A 20,104-nucleotide genomic window follows, 5' to 3' on the forward strand; every position below is an offset into this window, starting at 1 on the left:
TTGGGCTGGACTTATATTTATTTATTCATATTCGACTAACTCAAATACGTATATTTAGGGCCCATGTGGAATTCATACAGGCCCATAAAATGTTATCTAGGCCCATAAAATGTCTTTGGTTATTTATTGATATTTGGGAAGAAAAAAAAGTCTCTGGGCCAATAGCCTAATATTGGGATCTAAGACCTACTGCAGGCTACCCGGCCCTGTCCCTGTCTCTGGAGTCACGGTTATAATTTGGGCAAACTAGAGGGGTGGTTCTATAATTTATACACACTTCAGCCCTTCAAATTGTGAGTGGAGTGATGAGAGACTTGATACGACATTCGAGCCTCAACAACGTTAATGTCCTCAAAACGTTCGCAGGAGCGCTATAGCCGAAGCAATTACTTAAGCTACAAGCCTATGCGGCAACGAAGAAATTAAACCGGAGGATAAGCGGAATTTCTCTCCGGAGCCAAACTCAAACCGACCCAATATCCAATCAATCAAATCAAATCAAATCAAATTCAAAAGGCAGGAAACGGAGAATCGGGGACGGAAAGGCAATGGTCCACTCTCCACATCGAAATGCGGGTCCCGGATCAATCTGGAAAGACATTTCTACCTTTCACCAGGTTGGCAGAACCTTTCCATTTTCGACAATGCCCCTTCTTCTTCTTCTTCTTCTTCTCCTCCTTTGGTTTTTGTATCATTAGAAAAGGAAAAAAGGAAGAAAATCGGAGAGAGATATAATGGGGAGAGGAAAGATGGAGATGAAGAAGATAGAGAACAAGACGAGCAGGCAGGTAACGTACTCGAAGAGAAGAAACGGTCTGTTCAAGAAGGCCATGGAGCTCACGGTGCTCTGCGATGCCAAGGTTTCTATCATAATGTTCTCTACCTCTAACAAGCTCCAAGAGTATATCAGCCCTTCCATCACGTACGCATTTCTCTTTCTCTGAAACCCCAGATTTCCATCCGCTGAGCTAGCTAGCTTTTTCCTATTTTCATACCAATTTTAATTCTCTTTTTTTGGTTCAAAATTTTGGATTTAGAACAAAGCAATTATTCGATGAGTACCAAAAGATCTCAGGGAACGATCTTTGGAGCTCTCAGTATGAGGTGATCTCTCTCTCTCTCTCTCTCTCTCTCTCTCTCTATATATATATATATATTGAATGCAAAAATCGTCAGTTTACTACAAAAAATTTCCAACAAATAATTCATATAGCTAAATTTGATTATTATAAGCCTTTTTTTTTTTTTTTTTTTTTGTGTCCAGAGTAGTATCTACTTTAACATTTTTTATTTTTATTTTTTTGCCTATCTACTATTCACGTTACAAAAGTTTTTATTGTTTTTTCTCTCCTTTCTTTCACTTTCTTTCCCACCAAAAAAAAAAAAAAGGTTTAAAGAAAATAAAAAGTAGAATAAATAATTTATTGGAGTGTATATAAAAAAATATAAAATAAAATAAAATTTTATATTTTTTCGGTGGCGATTTTGGCTACGGGCAGAGTTTTTCTTCGAACTGGATTAGAGGAATTTCTTTTAATCTAGTCTATAAAAGTGACATATGTCCCTTGAATATTTGAAAAGCACATATTTTTTTAATAGTAAGGATAAAGTTGAAATAAATTTTATTAAAAACTTATATGTATATCACATGTTATTAAAAAAAAAATGAACACATGTCACTTTATAGATTAAATTGAAAGAATTTCTTCCGATAATCCAATTTAAAGGAAAATTGTCCATTTGGCCGGCTACTATGCGGAAATACTCAGATCGGATGAAAATGTGTGCAGAAAAATCTAAAAAAGCTGACGGAGCTTAACGAGGTGAACAAAAGCCTAAGAAGGGAGATAAGGTAATAGCCTAATAGGGAGAACGATGAGGAATAATTGTCGCTTTTTTGTGTTTGGTGAATTTGGTTTGAGAGTTTCCTGTGTTGATATAATTGTTTCTTTGGCAAATTGCAATTGCATGATATGACCGGGTACTGGTAGGCAGAGGAGGGGTGAATCTCTGAATGATTTGAACTTGACGGAATTGCATGATCTTGAGCAAGAAATGGAGGTTGCTGTCAAGGTTATTCGTGACCGTAAGGTTGGAAAATTAGGGTTTTGCAGTTGTTTCTATTATCACCATTATATGTTACACATTTTTTTGATTTCCATTCTCATAATTTTGTATTCTTTCCTTCTCACAATATATAATATGTTTTCATTTTTTGTTATTTCAAAATGGCCGTATAAAATTTTAAAAAATTAAGTCATTTAGACAGAGTTCTACTCCAAACTGAATTAAATGAATTTCTTCCGATCCAATTTAATCTATGAAAATTGTCATATATATGTTCCTTAGCATTAAGAAAATCATATCATTTTTTAATAACACGTGAAACACACACACACATATATATATATATATATATATATATATATATATAATGTATTTATCTATTAAGTTTACCGTTAGAGTTTTAAGGTTATTTTTATCTTTTTGCTAGCCTAACGGATAATTAGCTAGGGTTTTTCTGAGGCTTATTATATCATGTAAGCTAATTAATGAACTTAATTGGTTTTATGTGAATTAATCCACAGTATCGGGTGATTACTAACCGGATTGAAGCTCACAAGAAAAAGGTAAACCCAATCGGCAATATATATATATATATATGCATGGTTATAATTAACATATTTCGTTCAACTTTCTTTTTTCAGTTTGGATTGATAAAGATTTTATTTTATTTTTTCTGTTTTAACCTTATTGCAGTCAAGGAATGCTGAAGAAGTACAGAGATTTCTTCTACATGAACTTGTAAGCATCATGCATGCAAGCTCTATATCATATTATCTGGAATTTGAAAATTGAGAAACAAATTGGAACTAATAGAATTAAGGATGCTTCTTACTTGATTAAGGATGCAAGAAATGAAGATCCACAATATGGGTTAGTGGATAATGCAGGGGATTATGGGTCCCTCCTTGGATGCTCAAATGGAGATTCTGGCATATTTGCTCTACGCCTGCAACGACCTAACCAGTAACCAGCAGCCTAATTTTCGTAGTGGGTCGGGGTCAGAGCTCACAACTTATACCTTGCTTGAGTAGACCTCATGAGATTATCTCACAAATTCTCCACATTCAGTTACCCCAATTAATATTTTATTTCAAGAATCCAAATTATTTGTAATTTTTTAGAGTATGATCGATGAAGTACTCAGAATCTCGTTTAATTCGTTATTCTCTTAAGTACTTAGTGATAGCCTAATGCTTTATGCTTGGTTTATGTTGAAGAATCTAAAAGAAGATGAAGTAAATATCTTATTAAAGGATAAACTATACTTAGGCTACGTTTGTTTCTGGGTAAAATAATTTCTAGAATAAGTTTTTCGTATTTTCGGGTGTTTGGTGTGACCTAAAATAACAATCAACGAAAAATGTAAAGTAACCAACTCTCTCTCTCTATCTCTCTAAGAAATTGTTTTTAATTCTTCATTTATAATATATTTGTAATTTATAAGTAATTAAGAACATACAATTAGCATATAACGTGTCAAACAAGAGCCACATTACATTAATTGATTAGTCTAATGTGGCATATCTTTAATTAGTTAGAAAGTTGGTTGACAAAGGGACTTATTTGAAACCGAAAAGAAATTTAAAGACCTAATTCTGGAAATTGAAATCACAATATTTAAACAAATTAGGTCCTTAAAATAAAATGATTAAACGACCATCCTACCAATATTGTAAAATAAGGGATGGACTTCTCTCTATTTCCTTTGAAATGGAGAGAATATGGGTCCATGCATATAGACGTTGTATTCAACATGAATCTTTATCAAAGCATATGCTATAATACCATTGGTGAGGTTCTTCCAACCCATGTGTACAAAGTTACACAATATATATAGAACAAAATGATTATAATAAATACCCAAAATTAACATTTTCTATTTGTTAATCAAATAAGGGTTTTTTTAGTAAACTCATGTTTATTCTAACCCTAATTTTTGTCTTTTCACATAAATCTATGAAACCCTTTTGTTTCAATTGGGCAAGCATCCTCCATCGTTATCACCCTTTCATTATTTCATATGGGTTCTTCATTTCAATACAATATTACCATTGGACCACGTTCTCTGTCATGATCCCTTCGAATATACACGAGATTAATTACCCAAAAACTCATCAGATAATTACATGAAAACTCCTGTTAATCTCGACAGGAATTCCCAATATAAATGCAAAGAAAGCTTGAGCTTTGTACCTTAAACTAGTTGCATGTATGGTACCTAGCTCCTCATTAGGCATACATAGGGATCGAGAAAATGCATGGGGTTATGCGGGTTCTGATGATGGTTTCTCTCGGTTGTATATGCTTCTGAATTGAAAGCTACTTTTTATAATCCCCCTTATGTTCGTGAGTATTTATATATAATTTTTTTTAACGGATATATAAATGATTTATACGTTTGTTAAATTTTTTGTTTTCGATCTTTTGTTTTCTTTTTTAAAAATAAAACACAAAACACTTTTAAAAATACAAAAAACAGTGGAGGTGACTATATGCAACTTTAATGGTATGTTAATCTCTTCCCATATAATTTTTTAGAAACTGAGGTTGGTAATTGTTAGTGTAAGACTGCCTCAGATCATTGTTGCTGTGTAAAAACTTTAAAAATTAATGATTGAAATTGTTAGTGCTCGTAGATCCAATGCACTACAATTTTCATAGAAATTAAAGGGATTGGTTGAAGTGTACTTGGAGTTAAACGTATGTCTCATTTGATACGTTATTGTCCATGTTAACACCCCAATGTAATGTCACGGCACTAAGTGCCATGTCATTTATAGAGGAAAAAATAAAAGACCCACACCCACGAAACTTAGAGAAACATAAAACATGATAATATTGATTGGTTTTTGTGGGTATTCTTCCTCCTTTTTTTTTATAAAATGAATGGGTTGGCACTTGTTGACGTGGCATTGTATTGTGTGTTAAAATGGACGATAATGTGCTAAATGAGACATACATTTCAAACTAATAGAGGAAACTATTTTAAATTTGTGTGAAACCTAAGGACCGTATTCTTTAAATTGAAACCCTGATAACTAAATCTGAATCATAGTAAAACTTATGGGCTAAACATGTTTTTTCCTAAGATCTAATTAAGTTATTATGTGTTTTGGTTGACTGGTTGAGTCAAGAAAATTACTCCAATTCTCAACGAGAATGGGGAATTTAGGATTTTATTTAAACCATTTAATTTTTTAATGTAAAATGTTTTATAATATTCCCGAAGTGGAGTCTAGATTTCATCCAATTCAATTCAAATTTTATAATTCCATCATCTCAATCCATTTTCCAGTTACATTCCAACCTCAATCACTAGCATCTTCATACGTTTCATGTGGGTTCTCCATTTCATTTCAATCCATATGATTTACTTGATTTGCAATTAACTCTCAGTAATATCAAAATGAACTCAAAGGTTCTTGAGGTATGCCAAAAAAAATAATTTAATTCATAAAGTCAAATTTCATCAACTAAATTAATAGATTCAGTTAGTGTGACATTGACTTAAATAGTACAATTGTCACAATTTTATTGGCTATAACATTTCATGCTATCAGAATATGTTACGCCAGTTAACAAAATTTGACTGTAGGAACTAAATTATTTTTTTCGCATATCTCAGGGTCCTTTGAATTCATTTTAATACCACATATAGTTAATTGCAAATTAAGTAAATCGCAATGACTGATTTTACATTTTTTTTCCCAATATATATTACAATTGTACCGTATTCACAATCAATATAGGATCTCTAACCATTTACAAATTGATTCAAGAGTCATTATTCAATTCAAGCCGTGACCCCTTCCATATATATATAAAACAAAAAACAAAACAAAAAAGATTTAAAAGGCCACCCAACTTTATAATAATAATATTAAATAACTTAAACCATTTAATTTGAAAAAAAAAATGGTTGAGAATTGATGAATTCATTGGGTGAAATATTTAAGAATTCTAGGAGCCAGGAGTAAAGCACTTCTCCAACAATATTTCAAAGATACCAAAGCAATTGGGGAAAGATGAGAATGGCTACCTATGTCTCGGATAGAGTTTGCACCGGACATATCTAATCTATAAGCTGAAGATTGGGCATGGGTTAGCGGATGTAGACGTCATAGGAATTCAATGTAAGATTTGTATGTTTTGACCTCTATGACGTGTAATCTTTTAGCTTCGGCTATGAATTTCAAAGATGTATGCTTTGTAATTATAAAAGTTTTTATGCTCTTGATTATTCATGAATGAAATTAGAATGAATTTCTCTAATAAAAAAAATAAAAACAAATGATAATAAATAAATAAAAGTTTGCTCATGGCTGTAGGCAGGGATATATTCCCACTATAAATGCAAAGAAAGCTTAAACTTTATACCAGAAACTAGCTAGTTGTATACTTCATCATCGTCAGGCACACGGGGAAATTGCATACGATTATGCAGATTCTAATGGTGGTTGGGATCGGCTTATGGCTTCTCTCAGTTCCACATGCTAATCAAGTCACAGCTACCTTCTATAGTTCCCCTTATGTTCATGAGTATATATATATATATATATATATATATTAATGTGACACTTGGTTACATCAAACTATTATTTTGTAGCAAAAAAACAATTTCATTAGTATTGACAATTGTGTTGCAGTCATCTTTTTTACCACAAACTATCCAAAATGCCCCCACTTTCACCTTTGAAAAACCAAAATTTTCATTTTAAGAGTTACCTAAAAATACTGAACGGGGTGGTTGGGCTAACCCTTTTTCTTCTGGGGTGGCTAGACAACCACCCTCAAAGGTGGTTGAGCCACCCCAAGCCATATATTTGGTTTTGAAGGGTGGTTTGTCACCCCTATTGTTGATTTCACCATTTGGATTGCTTTATATTGGTTTTCTTTTTTAAAAAATCATTTTTCATTTTTAAGAAAATAAGGGTATCTTTTGAAAGAAAGACAGAAATGAGTCAAATGACATGTTAGCCACAAATAATTGTTTGATATATATATATATACACTTATAAGTTTGTGGAGCTATTTTGAAAATGATTACTAATTCTGGACTTTATATTTTGATTGATATCAAGATTGAATTTTTTTTTTTTTTTTGGTCTTTATATTTTGAATTCTTTAATTTTCTATTTTTATAACTGTATTGTTTGCTTGTACTTGTACTTATTTTTATTCATCCATAATAATAATAATAACTTTTTTGCCATGCTTTTCTCTGGTCAATTGCAAATTATTATTATTATTATTTTTTAATTTTATTCAAAGCGGGAGAGGGGAAAAGGAGAAGGTCACGCTCAAATTCAATAATTAATGTGATTGTCTTCAGCCTCTTCAAGAGACAATTTGTAGGAAATTTATATGTTTGCAATTGTGTATGATACAAATTTCTTACAAACCGGATTGTAAGAATTTTCTTCAAATTCAGTTTATAAAAGTGACATGTGTCTGTTAACATTTGATAAATACATATTTTTTTAATAGCATATTATTGTTAAATCACTACTTATCCCAAAAACTTATAAGTTTATAAGAAGAGATAAATTTAATAATTACTTTAACACTTTCTCTCACGTTCTTTTGTTAACCGAATGTAAGCATGATCGTTAAATGGTTGATATGGTGTCACATGCACTTTCATGTCAATTTAAAAGAAATTTATAATAAAAGTTTATAATATCTCCAACAGCCCTCTTGAATTAATCTTGTCATTAGAATCCATGTCATTGGATTCTTAATTAAAGCAAAAAGTCAGCCCAATGCTCTATTTTTCACAGTTCCCATGAGATTCTCTCTAGTCAGCAGGTCCACTTAGTGTCATTTTAATCTTCCCCACCACTTGCTCTTTCTGTTCTCCTCGTGCAAAATGTCATTATCACTAAATCTAACAACAGACAACTTTGTTTATATTAGTCCCATTTTTATTCTGATATTGTGTAATCAGGCAGACACGCTTCCATGCTTTCGCTAATACTGACAACCATGTTATTGCAAGCCCATTTGTTCGGGTCCTTTTCTGGTCTAGATTCGTGTTAGGATGGCAGGATGCTACAACTCTAAAAGTGTAAAATTATTTTATAAATTAATGTGGCAGTTTATAATTAATAATTTGCAAATAACTTTGTAGAATGACTATATACATTATTAAATTTGTAAAAAATTAATTTAGATATGCTGTAGCCTTTATTATGGGGACCGTTAGTCTAAAACTTATAGAATGAGCTGGACCTGCCTACTGGGATGTGACCACTACTCCACTTGAAAAGTGAGAGAGTGGCCAGACACTGCAATTTTATGTTGAGTTCTGTTTCTTTTGACCTAAAATGATTTTCGTTAGAAAATATTTTTAGGAAAGTCATTTTTTTTAAAAATGTTTTCTTTTATGGTGTTTAGTGAGGGCACGGAAACTCAATTTTTAAAAAAATTATTTTTTCATTAAATCATATTAAACTTTAAATTATGAAAATGTCCCGACCAAGTTTTAGAGGTGTTTGAACTGAGTCCCGCAAGGACCCCACTGGGACTCATCCGGGACCCGCTAGACCCTATCAGGACCTGTCGGGATCAGCCCTATACCCTGGCAGGACCCACTAGGGCCGGCAATTTGGACACGACCCGCGAATCCGATACGAACACGACACGAAGTTAATAGGTAATGGGTTTATGCTTATCGGGTTCGGGTCTTAATCGGGTAGACCCTATTAAGACCCGGATAACTTCGTTTCTGGCGGGTCAACCCGCCAGACACGTTTAAGTTAACGGGTCTGGCAGGTCACGGGTGACCCGCCAGCCCCGTTAACTTATTTAATTTTTTTTTTTTTAAAAAAAAATAAATAAAAAAAATAAAAAAAACCCTAACTCGCCCAAGCCCCAAGCGTAACCCAAGTACCCAAGACCCAAGTAACCCAACCCAACCCGGTAAGAAACTAAGAATAAGTGAAACTCTAAAATCAAAATTTCCTAAACAGCTAAACACTAAAACACGACTACTCCAGTAGGACCAGTACTCCCTCTCACTCTCTCAGGGCATTCGGTCGCCTCACCCTCCGCGACCTCGCAGTCTGCAAGCCACCAATGTACGCCACCCCTTGATACCCCAAACAGGCGACGCCTCTCTCTCCTCTCTCCCTCTCCGACGGACCGGCACTCCCTCTAGGCTCTCCCTCTCGGCTCTATCTGGCTATCTCCTTTGGACCCTCTCTCATCTAAAAACCCCAAAATTTGAACAGGAGGTTTGATTTGTAGATGCAATTAATGTGTAAGGACTAATTTCTCATTTGGCAAACTTTTTGAGAAGTGCTTTTACTTTTCAAACACCTGAAAACAATTATCATGCAACAGCTCAACAAAAGATGCATGTCGGTTGCTCAAGCCTCAAATGGCTTTTCTACATTTTTTTTTTCCCTCCCGGGTCGGGTCGGGTCGTGTTTACCCGATCTTATCCGGTAATGTTTAAACGGGTCGTGTCGGGTTACCCGGGTATTTTTTGTGTCATAATCGTGTCAGACCCGTTAACCCGATTAGCTAAACAGGTCGTGTTCGTGTCTTGGGTAATCGAGTCGCGGGTCTTAATCGGGTCTATCCGATTACCCGAATTGTCACTCCTAGGACCCACCCAAGACCCGATAGGGATATTTTCGTAATTTAGTGTTTAATATGATTTTGTGTACACACCAAAGACCCAACCGACCTTTCTTATTCATTCATTAAAAAAAGATTAAGAACATAAAACTCTTACATTATGAGAGAACATAAAACTCTCATAAATTATAGCCAAAGCTATGAGGTTACAATGTCATAGAGACAAACATAAAAATTTTACAATCAAGTCTTATCTATGACTTCAACATCCGTTAACCTATGTCCAAACTTCAGTTATAAAACATATTTGCTTTAAACAAACTCAATCTAATACATAGGTAGCCCATATTCCCAACATTTATTTTTTTGGCCATTAGATCAAAAGTCTCACACCGAAACTAATCCTCCTCGACCCAAAGACCATGATTAAAACTTTCATCCCGAAGATCGCTCATGAAAGTAGATCTAAGGAGAAATCAAATCCTTATTAAAAAAAATAACAAAAATACAATAAAAAAAACCAACAAATAGCTACAACAATCAAGGTGAGGGAGGCGAAAAGCCCAACCGATTCCGGGGGGCGAAGAGCAGCTCAGTACGGTGGAGGGCGGACGAAGGCAGCGCTGCATAAGCAAATAGATGGCCGGAGAATATAGAAAACTTATTGACTCTTAACATTTCTCGATTTTTATTTCACCATTTCATTAATAGAGTAATTATACATACAAGGATTTTTTCATATTGATGCCAAAGTATAAATGAGAGTTAAAATTTATGTTTGATAGGGCCAAGCTTAATTTCTAAGCCTAAATTAGCTTAATAAATAAATTTTAAAAGAAAATTTGAAAACCAAGGGGAGCTATGCCCTTAGTCTATACATGGGTCCGTTCTAGGCTACATACAACATATTATTCCATTTATTTTAGATTGATGCAGTAATGTTTATTAGTCCTTGAATCAATCATTTTAAAAATAAAAAATTTAAAGGCTGATGGACATCGCCACATTTGCCCAATGAGATGAAAATGTAGTACTAAGTATTATAATTACTCTTATAATCCAATGGATTGATAATAGTATCACATCAACCCAATAAAAAATGCTACACATATTTTTAAGTGCTTATTTTCAGATGTAGTTCTTGTGATTTGAGGTTGTGACAATTATATCTCATTGAGCTTTAAAAATGGATTAAATACTCCTTGGAGTATCCCAAAAAAAAAAAAAAAAAAAAAACACCAAAAAGGTCCTACCATTAGAATTTGTTAATGTACCACATCAACAACACATACGGCATATTAACGGACTCTGCCAATTTTTCTAACGGTAGAGACCTATTTTTTATTATTATTTTTTGATTATCAAAAGTGTTTAGTTACTTTTTTTAAAACCATACAGAACTATTTATCACAGCCTCATACCACAAAAACCAATTTAGCAGTTTTTAAAAAAATAAAAAAGCCCCATCACCTTGGTCACACAATTCCAAAACGGTCTCGGTAATAATTTTTTTTTTTTTCCTTAAATCTTATTTTCACTCTAAGATTCAATCGACGGTTAAGAAAACATCAGACAAGTGGAATTTTACATCATACGTGCCAATGCAAAGTATCAGTGGGCCATCATGTCACCTGAAGAATCTAGGTTAGGCAAGGAGGGATTATGGCACGTGGCCTCCACCTGAGCTAGATTTCATGGAAATTCCATGACATCACGGATTACACTGAGGCTGAGACCGCCGAGCGGCTCAATTGCCCACGTTTCAAAACCCCCCACCTCTATATTAGGTTTTCTCTAAATACCCCTCCGTTTTTTTTTACTTGTTTTCTCTGTCTCTTTTCTCTCTCGTTTTCTCCCAGCATAGTTACATGAGTGGCAACTTTCTCAGATAACGAGCGCGGTTGAGAGAGAGAGGGGTCCAAAAATGGGAGCACTTGCTCCGATGATGCCTTGGAATCCAGAAGATGATCTTCTGCTGAGGAACGCTGTTGAGGTAAAGGCTTTTAACCCACCATTAGTGTTCTTTCTTTGCAAAATATGGTTCTTTTTTTCTTCTTTGCTGTGGCGAAAAACTGTGTACTCGTTCGTGCCTGAATTGCTTTGTGTTTGTGTTTTTTGAAAAATCAGGGAATTTTCTTTTTCTGGTTTTATTTTAGTCGTTCTTGGAGTTGTTAAGTGCATTGTAGGAGTATATTAATCTTGATTTTTGGTGCTTTATGTAATAAACACTGTGTCTGTTTGGGATTTTTGAAGTATTGGTTTGGTGCATTGAAGCATGAACTGTATGAAAGTAAAGAATTTTGAGCTTGATTGCGTAGCCTCTTAGGATACTTCAAATTCTTACCATTAGAGGATTTCAAGCGCTTACAGTTTAGAATCAAGGAAATTGACCATGTTAGATAGATTAGTCATTAACGTTAGATAATACTGTCAGAATTGGTGGTGTGGAGCCGAACCTTTAACTGTTAGCTGTCTACCTTTTCCGCCGTAGGTGCTGTGTTGTTTCTACTGATATCTTTTTGCCACACATTAAGAGTATGTGGTTGGAATCAAATTGTCGGGGTGCCATATTTGGAAATCAAATTGGGTTTCGGTGGGTGTTAGAGTGTCGTTTTCTGTAAATTCATTAGGTTCTGAAGTGTCAATTTTGAATGCCTCCATAAATGTATGATTCTGTATATGTATGCTGGTGATGTTCTGGAGACCCAGGAAACGTATCAAGTATGAGATTTAACCAAACCATACACCTTAGCCTTTCTCCAATAATCTATAAAAATGGAGCCAGCTGTTGCCTTCAGAAGTTCCTGCAGTTATTGGGTGTTCAAAAATCAGGTCCCAGAAATCTAGTTCACTGGACATGGTTTCATGAGCTTGTGAATCATCTTATTAAGAATTTATGTGTATCAATGTGTTTGAGATTCACTGGCATATTTGAGATGAGGAGCTGTTTACCTTGACATAGTCCATGGGGAAAGAAGACCCTTTGTGAGCATTTAATGAGTAAGGAGTGTACATTTGGGCGTATTATGTTAAGTGCCTGCCATGCAGTGCTGGTGTTAGTTGCATCATACATGCCATAATTCGTAGGGTTGTTTTGTCAGCTTCTCTCGAGATTTGACAACTCAAAAATCTTTATCAAAATCACTGTTTAAAACAAAAAAATTGACATGAGAAGCACTGAGAGCTCCGAATCTGTTAGGTTTGAGCCGGGAGGCATATAGCTAAAGTCTCACGATTTTTCAAATCTGTTTGGTCACTGGTTGAGGAGAAAAGGAAAAGACGATAGTGGATGAAATAATGCATTTAATACAATTCCATAAAAGTTGGCAGACAAAGGTCTGGAAGGAAAAGTGCTTATGCCAATAGATTGTGTTACTTTTTGTTGTAATTGTTGCATTACTTATTCTTATATGGGTAAGTACTTTACAGAATATCAGTGAATGAAGCAGATATTTCTGTTTTTTTTTTTAATTGGTTTATGGCATCTCAATAATAATAAAGGCCATGTTTGTTCATTTTAAAGAAGTGGAGAGCTAAGATTTGTTTCCAATTAAGTATTTGCACACTTGTGCTGCCAAAAAAAAATGTAATTGGGTTTTCCTTACATATTTAGTCTGCTTAACCCGCATGTCAAAAGGTAGTCTCCATGGAAAGGGAGCACATACGGGGGGCTAGTGCACTATCACCATAAGTCCAATGCTGGTAACTCACCATCACCCTTCCTGCCTTCTAGAACCGTGTTCATTCCTGCGGCAGTGTGATAACAGCCTTGCTAAAGCTTTTGCAACTGGTTTGCCACTTCTTACAGAAGATCAAGGCAGGTTTTCCAGCCAAGGCCTAAACTGAAATATAGATGCATATTCACAATTTTATTTTATTTTATTTTTTTATTTTTGTGTTTTTTCCTCTTGGGGGTGGGGGGACTGCCTTTAAATTATTTTCTGACCCCAAAATTTGTATCGTCTTCAGAAACCCTATTTGAGTTTATTTATTTTCTGTTTGCAGGCTGGTGCTTCTTTGGAATCACTTGCTAAAGGTGCAGTGCAATTTTCTCGAAGATTTACTGTTAGTGAGCTAGAAGATCGGTGGCATTCTCTCCTTTATGATCCAGTTATTTCTGAAGAAGCTTCTGCTTGCATGATTGCGATTGAACATTCGGCTTCAACTCTTCCATCAAAATTCAATAGATTTGGCAACTCAAAAGAAAACAAATCCGTTTCTGGGAAGAGAAAGGCTGGAAGTGTTCGTAGTTGTTACTATGCTCTGCGAAAAAGAATATGCCATGAGCCATTTAACTCCATGGATCTGAGTTTTCTTGTTGCACCTGGTAATGGCAATTACATTGAGAATGGAGATGAGCCTTTATCTGGAGATTGCATGGCTGGAGATCCTATCTCAAATCATTTTGGACTCCAAGGATCGAATTTGGATCTTATGCATCCTGTTTTTCCACAAAATCTGATGGATAGTGGCACCGACACTAGTGGTACTGCCGTCGCTGCCCATGCCTTTGATCCTGAATTCCAGCACCCAGGTGAAGAAAATTTTCATATCGAACAAGATAATATACACAAAGAAATTCCTCATCTTTTTGCTGAGAATCCACCTTTTACTGGGAATAGCTCAGCGGTTGAGGAATTGGGTCAACCAAAAAAGTTACCTGCACACAACCTGTTCAAAGTCGATGATTTAGGTGCAGAACCCTCATCTACATTTGATCGGATTGATACCGGTCCAGGAAATATCTGCTCTGATTTTGAAGGTAACCAGGTGTTCAATTCACCTATGTCGGAGTGTGGTGCATCATTTCACAACTTGGAGTTTTCATCTCCACTTGATGGAATTCCTATATGGAGAACAGTTGAGGGCATTGCAGAGCCATCTATGCCAGTTGATGTTGGCCTTAGAGAAAAAGGTGCATTTAAACTTCCTGATGATGATGACGCTAAGAATGCAACAACATCAGGTTATGATGGTCACTTAGATTCCAAGGTGAAAATTGAAATGCCCTATTATGATGGTTTGAGAAGTCCAACTGCTAGTGCAGAAGGTTATTTGGCGGAGCTGTCCAATTCTCTTTTGAATTTTACAAATGAGGAAGCACTCCTGTTCATGGATGTTGACGGGAAAGATGTGATTGATAAATCTTACTATGAGGGCCTGACACTGTTGTTGAATTCACCTAATGATGTAAGTCAAGATATCACACCCAATATGACTGATGAGCCAGATACATCAGTAGCTCCAGATATGTGTCTTGAGAATCCATCTATTGGATGTCCTGGAGAGTTGGAGGACAACAGGGGATCTCACTGTAGTGATGGCCTTATAGCTCAAGATTCAGGGGCCCAAATGCTACTATCTTTGCCAGCTTCACACTCTCCGTTACCTGATCCGAGTGTAGGAGCTATTTGTCTACTTAATACCGAAGATCTAGAAATTCCATGCAATGATGATTTTATCCCATCATATCAGCAGTCCCCATCATCAGTTTCCTTTGTAGCACAGCAGAATTTTCAAGGAGTTAATAATCCAACGTCTTCAACTATAAATGATATCTCTGGTAATCAAAGAACACATGAAAGAGGTAAGATTCTGATGCAGAGAGAAGGAAAAAACACTGGAGTAGGGTCATATGTGTTAACCGAAGTGGGTATAAACCATCCAGTTGGTGATGGGGTTAAGTTTGGGTTGCCCAATAGTGACTACGGACATGTGGCATCTAGGGGTACAGGTGGTGTTTGTGGTGGTTCAAATCATATTAATTCAGGAAATCTGAGCACCGATAATCTTAGACCCTCAATGCTGAAGGAAGAGATGGTAGAAGTTTCACCCACAAAATTTCTTAACCAAACGGATTCATTCATAAAGAGGCAATGTCTTGGTTCTGATAGCTTTGATGGCTGTACCCAGACAAATGCTAGTGGCATTAAACAGGAACTAGATGCACCAGCTACAATTCGAGATTATCAATCAATTGCAGAAGTGGGACTGTTAGATATTGCTGTATCTGAACCTGTGGGAAACCCTCCAATATCAGATCTGGAAGAGCTACCTGTTGAGAGCGATGATGATGTACCTCATTATTCAGATATTGAGGCGATGGTGAATGCTATTACTAACCTTATAGGATTGGTGGATATTTTGGATCTCATCTTTGATTTATTTGTTACATTTTTGTTGATCTTTTTCCCCTTACAGATACTTGATAGGGACTTGGATCCAGAGGACCAGGATCTGTATTCTAGTGAGGAAGGTATTTCTCAGTTCAGCAAATTGATAAAAGTATCCATTGTTCATTACGTGTTTGCCTGTTGATCAGGATGGTCCACTTCTAGTTTGAAAATCCTTTGGCCACCGATCTACTTTTACCATGCTTTACTCTATTAATATATGGAGATGAAATAATGGTTCCACTTTCCTTTCTTACAGACATTTCATGGTTGGGCATTTTATAATATTTGTCCTTCATTCAGATGTATGCTATGCTTGCTCCTCAAGTTGAGTGATTTTAGGTTGAATTTGGGCACATATAACATAGATAATTTGGTTTCTTGTATATGATTTGGATTATTTAATGTTGTGTTGATATTTTTATTATTGATGAAATGGAAATTTATACATGTTCTTGTTACTTATAATTTTCTATACAATGGACAATATGCGACACATATTGCATGTTTTTGGTGTTTGCTTATGTATATCAACCTTGATGTTACAAGATATGTGTTCAATGTTGTCAAAATATAATGAGATAGATGATTGCAACCTCTTTGTTTACGGTACCTCTCTGTCTTCTTTCTCTTATTGTGTCTGTATGCATGCCTGTCCAGGGATGCTTGCTTTCTTTAATAAATTATTTGTTATTCAATTTAGGGAAAAATGCACTTTTGGTCCTTGTGGTTGTGACAAATTGCTCCCAGAAGTTTAAAAAGTGATTAATCACTATCTAGGTTAAGCCAAAAAAAAAGGTCCTTATTGATAGAAAAGTTGACGGAATCCGTCAATTTGACATGTCTCCACCAATTATATAACGACATGCGTCCGATTTGTTTAGCCACTACAAAAATACACACTAGACTTGACATGTCACCAATTTAGAGACACATATACTCCTAGCCACTACAAAAATACACACTAGACTTGACATGTCACCAATTTAGAGACACATATACTCCACGTTAGCTCACTCTCTCCACATTAGCAACTCAGACGTGTCGTTATATAATTGGTGCTGACATGTCAAGTTAATAGATTCTGTCAACTTTTTGATGGTAGAGACCAATTTTTATTTTATTTTTGCTTACCCTCAGGAGTGATTAATCACTTTTTAAACCCTATGCAGTTATTTGTCACAATCCCAAACCACAGTGATCAAAAGTGTATTTTCCCTTCAATTTATAACACCCAATATGGTTGAGACAACCTTTGATTACTTGAGCAATGCATTACATCTTTCATGCTATATTCCCCCCTTTCTTCCCTCTGCCTCATTCACCCGTATTTGTCTATTTTAATGGTGAGAGAGTTAACATCTTGAGTTATTGTGCTTATATCATATGCATGATGTCTTCCTCATCTTGAGTTAACATTTCTTTCTCTATGTGCAGTTTCAAGATATCAGCATGAGGACACAAAGAGGGCAATTATAAGGCTGGAGCAGGGTGCTCATTCTTATATGCAGAGAGCCATTGCTTCTCATGGATCATTTGCCATTTTGTATGGCCGATATTCAAAGCATTATATTAAAAAACCTGAGGTATGTCAATCTATAATTCAATTCCCACCTACTCCAGGTTGGCTATATATGATCATTTTGCGGACCTCTCTATCTGGAGTTGCCTTTTATAAAGTAGTTTTTGAGTATATGTTCTAAAATTTGCAACAATAATTTTGTAATATAGTAATTTCTGGATCAATTTTGCACCCTGAAAATCTAAAACAGCAATTATCTCGGAAAAGGTATCATTATGCATGATCCACTTTATTGTGAGTGGGTTTCACTCCCAGAAATCATTCCAGTGAGACAACCATGAATCATGTGGATAGAACTATGAGTTTGGGTTGAACGTTCACCCAAATTGTCAAAAGAACATATGTTGCAAAGAACTATGAGTTTGGTTTTAACGTTCACCCAAACTGGCTTTTTTGCAAGGATAAGCACCACATATGTTGGAAAGAACAAGATGGTAAATTTTGATTCTTTTTGTTAAATTGGAAACTTGCAGAACCCAATACATTAGGAGGTTCTTTTAGGACTTAATTTCTGAAGCGATGTAGGTCTTGGTGTTATAGACAAGAGTAAGCCAATCAAAACGAATGTTGCAAATTATTGCTAGGTCAGCAGACATGCGACAATGCTATCAATAAAATGTTGCTTGTTTCTGCAGGTGTTACTTGGTAGAGCAACAGAAGATGTTATTGTTGACATTGACTTGGGAAGGGAAGGGCGCGCCAATAAAATATCTCGACGGCAGGTGAGATTTTCTATCGTCACCATGTTCTTCCATGCTAGTAAGAATATTTTTGGGTTGATATTTCTCTCCTATACCGTCAATGTATGGAATTTATTTATATTTGTTATTTCGCTCCGAAGTTCTCTGTCTTTTGTTATAAATATAATATCATTGTCATATCAGTTTCCTAGATGAAGGTCAAATTGACTACAGAATAGACAGTTCTAAAATATCAAGACATGACCCATAAGGACAGTTAATGATGACTCATTTGTCCCACCAAGTGCTTAACATAAGAGAAAAACAAATTTCCTGTTAGTTTCACCTGCTGTTAAGATTCCTGGAGCACCTCTGAATATGTGGATTAAATTTTTTTTTTTTGTCAAGGTAGAGATTTTATTTTATAACTAAGCAAGATATTAATGGTTTGTAATTTGACTATTCTGCTTGCAAGTCTTGCCCAAATTTAGAAGCAGAAATTTCCTTTTAAATTATTTTGTTGTACTTATTTTTTTCTTTTGTTTTGGCGTGTTTTTGTGTGTATGTAGCTGTTAGTTGAGAAGATAAGTGGTTTACCTTTATCAGATGCCACTGCTTTGCCCACCCCCACCCCCTGCGAAATTCCCTTGACCCTTCTTAGCTACTTTTAGACTGATAGGCATCTTTAGATACTCGTGACCCTTCTTAGCTAGCCCACCATGGAGTAAATATTCTGCTTTGACCTGAAATGGATTAATTTGATTTATTTTGCACATTTATTAGGCTATAATAAAGATGGACAAAAGTGGATCATTCTATCTGAAAAATCTGGGCAAGTGGTCAATTTCAGTGAATAGCAAGGAAGTAGGCCCTGGTCAGAGTCTAAGCCTCATTTCCAGTTGTTTGATTGAGGTATGTTCCTATAGTTCTTCAAACATGATGTAATTGAAAGGTATTATAAGTTTTATTGCAGATTTCTCTGCCTTGGTATCTTTTCTATCATCATAATGCAAAAACTACTTTACAATATACTTTCATTTTTGGCACCAACTGGTTTTGGTGTTGATAATCGCCCTGTGTTTCATACATTAACGCGAAGTCTAATACCAATGATCGTATCCAAAAATTGCTCCTTTTATTTAATAACTGCTAGGATTTTTTAAAACCAAACCTTCCATGTCGCCTTATTGTATTCATTACTTTTTCTGAGAAAAATACTCTCATTACTCTTCTTTTGACTTCTGTAGTTTCTTGAATATGATCAAAATTGTCAGTGGTTCAGAATCCTGAAACCTAATTCGATAGGAGGTGTACATCTGGGATTGTGTCTTCAATACTTTTAGAAACCCTTCTTGCACTAATTTTCATACAATTTCTATTCTCATTCTCTGACCCATCAGGTACATGTTTTACAATGGTATAGAGAACAAAGTTTCGCAATGCATCAGTTAAATAAAAACATTTTATTGGGTATATTTTTACATTAATTAGTAACTTCAAAATCAGATGCTTTAGACCCATTAACATCGAACTGTTCAGAGAGTAGTTCGTAGCAGCCTATAGCCAATCTTCCAGTTTTATAGCGCTCAAGGTGTCTAAATCACAGGATCTATTGTTGTTGGAGTACCCAAGTGTAACTTATGCCTTATTAAGATTTGTTCAAATTAACAGCCATACCTTATAGAATTATATCAGTGCAGTCAGTTTCAGTATATATTGAAATATGAGGTGGTTTGTGACAAACGGTAAATTCGCAGATACGGGGAATGTCATTCATATTTGAGACGAACCAAACTTGTGTGAAGCAGTATTTGGATAACATCACCAAGAATAACCAAACCCTGGAGCACCAGCCGTGAATTGAAGCCCACTTAATTAGCAGAAGGTGCTCATTTTTGCCGCGCTTTCTGGGTTCCTTAAGGAAGCTATATTTTCTGTTTCATGTAACAACTGTAAAAGTGGAGGAACTTTGCTATTTTGTTCTTTTTCTTTTATCAAGTGAAAAGGCAATTTTACCA

At 35.3% G+C, this 20,104-nt stretch overlaps 2 protein-coding genes across 2 annotated transcripts; both read left to right on the top strand.

Moving 5' to 3' along the window:
• The first annotated feature begins 731 nt into the window (after positions 1-731).
• Positions 732-3,131, top strand: LOC132190638 (agamous-like MADS-box protein AP3). The gene is given in 8 exon segments (XM_059605679.1): positions 732-922; positions 1,038-1,104; positions 1,791-1,852; positions 1,992-2,091; positions 2,589-2,630; positions 2,761-2,805; positions 2,909-3,016; positions 3,018-3,131. Coding segments are annotated over 8 exon segments (693 nt in total). The 5' UTR covers positions 732-734; the 3' UTR covers positions 3,099-3,131.
• Positions 3,132-11,415: 8,284 nt separating this feature from the next.
• Positions 11,416-20,104, top strand: LOC132189565 (uncharacterized). The gene is made up of 7 exons (XM_059604306.1): positions 11,416-11,644; positions 13,657-15,756; positions 15,853-15,907; positions 17,262-17,410; positions 18,042-18,128; positions 18,870-18,998; positions 19,844-20,104. The coding sequence occupies exons 1-7, from the start codon at positions 11,576-11,578 to the stop codon at positions 19,943-19,945; spliced, it is 2,691 nt and encodes an 896-aa protein (XP_059460289.1). The 5' UTR covers positions 11,416-11,575; the 3' UTR covers positions 19,946-20,104.

This window comes from Corylus avellana, chromosome ca8 (assembly GCF_901000735.1).
Source record: "Corylus avellana chromosome ca8, CavTom2PMs-1.0".
Classification (NCBI taxonomy): Eukaryota; Viridiplantae; Streptophyta; class Magnoliopsida; order Fagales; family Betulaceae; genus Corylus; species Corylus avellana.

Excerpts from the sequence above, each read along its gene's own strand:
- LOC132189565 (XM_059604306.1), top strand. The coding sequence starts at position 11,576 with ATGGGAGCACTTGCTCCGATGATGCCTTGGAATCCAGAAGATGATCTT. Across the intron at positions 11,645-13,656 it reads TGCTGAGGAACGCTGTTGAG|GCTGGTGCTTCTTTGGAATC; the intron begins GTAAAGGCTTTT and ends TTCTGTTTGCAG. Across the intron at positions 15,908-17,261 it reads TCTGTATTCTAGTGAGGAAG|TTTCAAGATATCAGCATGAG; the intron begins GTATTTCTCAGT and ends CTCTATGTGCAG.